This window comes from Montipora capricornis, chromosome 6 (genome assembly GCF_036669925.1).
Source record: "Montipora capricornis isolate CH-2021 chromosome 6, ASM3666992v2, whole genome shotgun sequence".
Lineage (NCBI taxonomy): Eukaryota > Metazoa > Cnidaria > Anthozoa > Scleractinia > Acroporidae > Montipora > Montipora capricornis.
Window position 1 is genome coordinate 63,452,183 of NC_090888.1, and position 7,839 is coordinate 63,460,021.

A 7,839-nucleotide genomic window follows, 5' to 3' on the forward strand; every position below is an offset into this window, starting at 1 on the left:
GATTCGGTTTTCGGTGACTCTTTCAAGCAAAACCAAATGGTACGATTCCTTTTCTTTGATCATTTGCCACATACTTTTGTGATGAAGAAAGCCTTGAATTCTTGTTCACCAACACTTTGCCTGCCGTTTTATTTTAATAGCGCAATGTGTGGCCTAAAATAACCAAAGACGACTTACCCCTGAAACAGAGCGTGTATGAAGGATGTACTCTCTTACTCTCTTTTGTACCACTAGTAATCAAAGATTATGAGAGTTCGTTCGACGCCGTCACTCAAATGTACAATTTCTCCAGCTGACTTTCAGCGTCTGTTGCTAAAATCTACGTTTTTCATCGCTATATGATAGTGTCAAAGTCCATGCCAATTTAGGAGGTCTCCTGCACTAACTACGATTTGTTGACACGCTGGGTGACAGTGCCAGACTCGCAACTTTAATAGATCTAAAATATTTACATTTTAGCCTTCAAAATTGCGTGCTCGTTTATTGTAAACTAACTAGGTCCGTGCGACTGATTTGGTACAGGCTCAATCTTATGGATCTTGCCTTCAGATTACTTTTCCACTAATTCCAAACAAATTTCGACCGGATAAAGACTAAGCTTCATGTTTCCGTCGCGACTGCAACTAATCAACAAATGCAATCCAAATACGGTGAACATTCCAAAGCCAAGACTATTCAAAGTCCTGTTCGTTGACATATAAATTAAACAAAGGACAATTCTCTCAGATTTCGATAAATGCTACCGTCGAAGCGTTTAAATTCAAAAGTCAACATAGCGAAGCTTGTGGCGACTGAATCGAAAGAAAGATCCAGGGTGGCCTGCTCACATGTTCACCATATGTAGTCTGAGAGGGGGGGGGGGGGGGGGTTGTGAGGATCCCTCACAGTCACACCAGCATCCTAAAGACATAGACAAGGAACGCAAAAACAAAATCAGGTTTTGCGCGTGCCACGTTAGTAGCGAGGAGAAGCGAACTTGTGCTTGTTCTTGTAAATTGCACAATCTTGCACAATACCGTACCTCCAAGAATGGCATCGGTAAGTTAAGCCCGTCTAATGTCTTTTGTTCTACAATGTGTTGTGATCTTGCCTTCGCATCACTTATTACTTTTGTTGAGCGGGCCGTACGCTTAGTTATGTTATGGCAATCTTGACCTCCCGAGTTTTATTAACAATCAACTCCATTCATTGTGGGCCTATTTGGTTTATCACGTATCATGCTGCTCTGTACTCTGCATAGAAACCAGTTAGCGAGGTGTGTAGGATCTTTGACTGAAGGCGAGAACGCTATACAGATTTGTAACTTTTTAGAGCGATCACGCTAGCTGCCATCTGCAAGTGTCTGGCTTTTGTACGTCATATGAATACGAACTCAAATCTAAAAACATGCTTAAAACAATTCATTGAGAATTGGACTTTGAAAGTTGATTTTGTCCGTGCGAATTAGAAGTTTTACGAGAGTTTTTATCTCTGATGTGATTTCCATAAATTTGCAAGTGTTCGGGTGAACTGACGCGCGAGGGACATCGAAGCTACTTGCCCTTTTCTCGAACGGACTCGTAGGTGAATGCTCTCAGAGCGCTAGCAGAAACCTGTTACTTTGGAGCTCTAAAAGATCAGCTTATTCGTGATAGAATTGTGTGTGGTGTTTGTGAAAATGCAGCAAGAAGAAAATTATTGCAGAAATCTAAGCTCAGGTCAGAAAAATGTGTTGATGTTTGTCGCGCCACCGAAGCTACTTCTGCATAGCTCAAAGAAATGGCTTCAAGCCAACAACAACATTCCAGTGAAGTCGATTTAGTCACGAAAGGAGATTCTTGGCAGGGCCGTAGCCAGAAAAAAGTTATGACTGAGGCAATGTCCATCGTTAAATATTCTTCGTAGGTATTTTAGGTGTTTATGACGAGTACATTTTGAAGACAACACTGGAATTACGCTTTATTTTAACGAATCACGAAAAAATGACCGAGGCAAGTGCCTCGTTTGCCTCATACTGGCTACGGCCTTGCTTGGAAATCAAAAGCACGTAACGATAAAGTGAAAGGCCCTAAAAATCGCCAGATGGACGAGTGCAAGTTTTGTGGTCGTTAACACGAGCGTAAAAGAGGAAAATGCCCTGCGTATGGTCAAACGTATTTGTCGTGTGGAAAACCTAATCACTTTACTGTCAAATGCGAAAAGGATTTAACTTTACTGCCGGAAGTCGAACTGTCTGGGGCAGCTTCAAACACCTCGACGGATCGTCACGATCCGATGAGGTCTCTCACGTGGTGAGAGAAAGAAAAACACTTCGATGAACAAAGGAGGCTTTGCTGCTCAAAAATGTTGTATGCTTCGTTCTCAAAGAGTAGCGACTAAAATATCGATATACGCATAGAAAATTATAAACATCGACCAGAACAGCATTCACAAATGTTGCGAATGTGTCCTTAATACCCTGACGACATGTTGTTCAGAAACAGAAATAATGACTGACTGTAATAGCGCTCCGAAATATTGAATGCTTCGTTCTTAAAGCGTAGCGAAATCGCCATACACTTCCTAAAGGCATCCAAAAATGGTGAATGGTTCGTTCGTTCATGGCGTAGCGAAATAAATACCCAGACAACATACTGTTCAGAAAGAGAAATAATAATTGACAGTAATAGCGCTCCGAAATGTTGAATACTTCGTTCTTAAAGCGTAGCGAAATCGCCATACGCTTCCTCAAAACATCCAAGCGTAGCGAAAATCGCCGCAAGCTTCCCAAAAGCATCCAAAAATGGTGTTACATGCTTTGGCGTTTTCAGTGCCCTCACCTTTACTGGGCCAAACTTTGTACCTAGGATTTTATTGAACAGTATTTTTTAATAAACGCGGCTATGGGACTTTTCCCGTAGCCATTTACTCCGATTGTTCATTGGTTCCATTTTTGCCCAGTAAACATAGCTCAGGCAACGCAGCATTACTGGATTGTGCTTGTACATTATAGGGGATAAAAGGGCATAAACAAAAATATTTGCTTGCAAAGAGGATTTTTATGCTTCTTCTTCCCATTGTTTAACAACTTTTTAAATAAACACACTTACCCACACCAACCTGACTTTTTCAGATTCTTCAATTCCCAACGCAAAGTGAAACCATCAAAACACTCACTGTTTATAAATATGATATTCCAACGAGAAAGTAGCTGCTAACAAAGAAACGCAAATGCCGTGTAAATTCTTTCCCAACAACTCCATCCTTCATACAGAAGCAATGATATTTTCAAAATTATTATTTCCTATCTAAGAACAAAGTGGCGATTATAGCAGCATTTTAGTTGCTTTCAGCTTAACAAAGTCACCAGCACCAACACCGTATCCCAATGTCATGTTCTATCTTTAATTTGAAAAGTCAGACTTAAAAGTCTACTACCTTATTCTACCATATACGAATTCTAAGAGTTACGTTGAAAAAACCCCTTCCACACCAGTACTCATTAAAACACATACGCCCAAAATATGTACAAACAACGGCCCGCATTTTCCACCCCATGTCCGGCCTCAAGAAATTATACATTCACGTTGCGAACATCTCCAAACAAGAGGCTCTAAGTAGCCTATACTCATGCGCTGCCAGGTTATTTGTACTTTTGTTGATAGTTTAATAATAATAATAATAATAATAATAATAATAATAATAATAATAATAATAATAATAATAACAACAACAACAACAACAACAATAATAATAATAATAATAATAATAATAATAATAATAATAATAATAATAACGATAACTTTATTGTACACCACAAAACAAGGTATATAGGTGTTACAAGAATCTATTTGAGAGAAGTTGCTCTTTATCGTGTGAGTTCATTGACCTATACTTTTCATCTTTATTTGAAAGAGTCTGTTTTTTTCGATGGGTCCATAGACCTGTACTTTTCAAAACAATTTGAAGGAAGTTCTTATTTTTTCTCTGGGTCCATTGAGCTGTAAATTTCTCTCCTCTTTTTTCCAGTTTGCTGCAATTTCTGAAGTAGATTTATGCTTTCTTATTATTTGTTTCCTTTCTATATTTGATAGTTCCCATAAACATCTAAGAAATGCAACCTCCTACTTTGTTTCATTAATTAAATTTACTTTGAGTAATAGAACAGAATCTACATTTGAAAATACTTTTTCATCTTTTGCTTTGCATACCACTGGAAAACACAACTAATGCAGTAGCTAGAAATTCACATCAGAAAGCCTTTGCTGCTTTCCTTATTATCCAAAATGGCAGTTTTAAGCTGTTGTTTACTGGGAACCACATTACAAGATAAATTTCCCTGACATCTTGTTCTATGAATAACGTTTACATGGCCAGCGGCCTACGTCTAATTTCTTTGGAAAATCAGAAATAAAAACATATTTTGCTGGAGTAGCATTTCTGATAAATTGCTCTTCCATTCTCAATGATACTATCAACTTTTTGAGAGGTGCAATAGTTACAAGACTTTGAGTGGAAAAACAAATAGAATAAAATGACACAGCAGAGCATTCTTTGCAAGAACAAAGATAAACATAATTTAAGTGCTCCTAGGGTCTAAAATTTTGGTTTCGAACGTATAATGAATGAACAATGCTTCCACTGTTGCTTTACATTTTAATAATGTTAACACATTTTAATCTCATAAGTAACAGATGTTTGTGCACATATATTCTGAAAATGTTGTACCAAATTCATTAATGAATCTATTTCAATTGAAGGACATGTTGCAAATGGGTCCCATACCTAATAAATCTCTGCCATGAGAATAAAAAATTTTACACCTCACATTAGGCAGACAGTATATTGCTAATGTGTAAAGTTCAACTGTTAAAATATATGTATGATAATTATCCACGAGCAAAGAAAAAAAGGCAGCCAACATTGATATAACATAAGGAAAGTCTGCAATTAGAGGAAGTGCACTATTTAGCAAACCACTATAACTATCACTGTATGTCAACTGATAGTTAATGTAGCTTAAGTTATAGCCATAACAGGCAATTGAAATCTGTCAAAAATAGGAGTCCCTGTTTGCATGATTGTGACAAAGCTGAATACATATTATTTCATGTTTATAATTTAAACCAAGTCGGCTGCCTACATTTGCCGTACCGAATACTTCAACATATTACCTTGACTGTATGGTGCGGCAATAGTTTTAGTTGGATCAACAATTCCTGGACCTGGGTTGTTTGTACGCCATTTGCGAGTCGCGTTAACTCAGGAATGTAAAAGCGATACAAATAGATCTTTGTAAAGCCACAGATGATTAATTTGTTACATTTCATAAATGTGAACCAAACTTTTCAGTTCTGGCAAATAAATGGCCTCTAAGTAAAACAAAAGTAAGACAGAAAACAAGAATTTCTCCTTGAAGCATCCTCTAAATTCCTTTGCCACCAAATAAACAGAATGCATATCAACGACTGTACTGTATTGTTGAAACAATTTCCCATTTTGACTTCGTCGCATGCCCATAAGTTCTAAGAACAGCTCAGATTGCTAAAAGTCGGATAAGTTTTTCTCAGGTATTCTCAGTTTCGCTCAAAGGTACTCTTTATAACAGTTCTCAAAGATCACTAGGAGATGACCAGCTTGTTGATGTAGATCAGTTTGCTTGACCTTTATGTCGATTCCCGCTCTTGTGCAAAGTGTTTATTTGTAAAACAAATCAGAAAAAATGTACAATTTTGTCTTTAATGTCAACCACTTACCTTTGGCTCCACAATCGAAAAAGATTTATTCTAACAGCTCGATCCGTACGACCGCGACTACAATCACAAAGTTTGAACGGATGGACAGTTGCAGTCAAGATGCGATGATTCGAGCGCGACCATGCACATCCAAGAGAAAATGACACATCTTAAGGGCTAGACTTTCAAAAGTCCTTCGTCTCGTGTAGATTCGCGTCCGAAAAATCACGCTTCGCTCGCCCAAACATTTTCACCTGGGATTCTCGTGAGGTGGAATTGTGGCAAGTCTACTTAAGGGCTTGAAACATGAGAGGGATGATTGATTTCTTCAAACACGCACTGTTTATTTTGTCATGCAAAATGGACTGATATTCCAAGCATACATACATTTTAAGACTCTAATACTTCTTTTCAAGTATTTCTATTAATTTTTCTGACTCAACAATACATTTTTCAGCAGCTATGAACAATCCCCTACCACCCGCCCCACGTAAGGTTACAGTCATATCTGTAAATGTATGCAAGCATAAATTTCCATGCACTAGCTAATGCTACACGGAAAACAAGAAACGGAGGGCATTTCATACCTCATGCGCTTAGCTGCGCATGAGTAATAAACCGTAAACCAGCACTATTGCTACAAAAGCTAATAAAGAACTTCAAAACTATTGCCCAGTATTAATCACCTAAACGCATCGAAGTCTTTAACAGATTTAAACTCTTCATGAAAAACGGAATGCTAATCTGTTTGAAGATTCATTTCATGAGTTTTGCATCCTTTAGATATCAGTATACCCCAAATGACAACCTCGCGTTGTTGCTGCTTCACGGTCACACGTTTCATAAAAACCCCAATAAAGTATATATTTTCTGGAAGATTAGGAATTGTAGATTCCGATTATTAGTTTATTTAAGGCAAGAAATAAAAACCTTTCCTAAAATAGCCACCATTTTCCAAAAGTATGTAGTTTCACAAATTGAGTTCGTTTCCGGTGAGGATTTAACCGGAAACTACGTTTTCTTCACACCTTGATCTAAAAAACAGTGTTGGGGAATTTTTTGATTAATTGTCTCGTTTGTTTTTATTTCGCTGTTAAACTTTAAGTTTTTATAAAACACGCAGTCGCTTTTCTTAAATACTCATTACTTTCGAAGGAGGCAACAAAAAAAAACTTCCCGACACGGGTTTTTTGCCACATTATCGCGCAACATTCTTGCCAATTTTCAGCGAAAAAGGATGAAAACTCGCTGTAACTGGAAAAATGTGCCTCATTCGGTGAAATTTGCATTTGAGTTCTGAGAAATAAAGCAATTTGTGGACAGCTTCTCATTAGAGATAATTTATTCATAGAGTCGTTTTCCTTTCTAACTTTGTCTAGAAGAAACTTTTTTTCGCAAACTTTTTGCAATCAAAAAAAAACGCAATGAGGTGTATGCGGGAATATTAAAAAGGAAAATGAAAAAATTATCAATTTTGGGGTATACTGATTCCTTATAACATCACTCCCAGGGGACCAAACACAATAACAAACCTGCAACACAGTCTTTTCAGTAATTTGTGTTTCACCTTAGAGGCTAGCGCTTCAATATTACGCGACGATCGCAAACGAGTAACATAAATACGAATAACGAAACAACTGTGTCCCGGTGGATTGACATCACCACCTCAAATGACGGCTCGTCGCGACCCGTCAACATTTTCAGGCGGCTTCAAATCCTCCAGTATCTTCACATACACGATTTTTTGTAAGCCTCTCACCACCTGACATTTCCAACAGTCGGGTCGACTTTTCAAGTGACGGGTCGTCACGAACTAGACGGGTCGTCACGACCCGTCAACATTTTCAGCCGGCCTCACCGCCTCTAGTATCTTCACAAATACACGATCTTTTCTAAGTCCCTCACCACCTGACATTTCCAACAGTCGGGCGACTTTTCAAGTGACGGCTCGTCACGATCCGTCACATTTTCAGAAAGTTCATCAAACCTTCCTTCAAATAGCAACTTCCTGTTACTTTACTTCCGCAAACACCACGACCCGACTTCCGCTTGACTGGTCGTCTTTACCAAAAAGTCGACCAGACTCCGTTCGTGTGTATTGGACAACCCTCGAGTGATGACGACAGCTATTCCTCAGAAGAAGAAA

At 38.2% G+C, this 7,839-nt stretch overlaps 1 protein-coding gene across 1 annotated transcript in view; it reads left to right on the forward strand.

Annotated features, from left to right (window-relative positions):
• Positions 1 to 882: 882 nt before the first annotated feature.
• LOC138054280 (uncharacterized transporter HI_0519-like) overlaps positions 883 to 7,839 on the forward strand; it is a 37,849-nt gene continuing 30,892 nt past the window's right edge. The window contains exon 1 of the mRNA XM_068900754.1: positions 883 to 1,038. Coding sequence (XP_068756855.1) covers positions 1,030 to 1,038 — 9 coding nt within the window. The 5' untranslated portion in view covers positions 883 to 1,029. The remainder of the gene's footprint in view (positions 1,039 to 7,839) is intronic.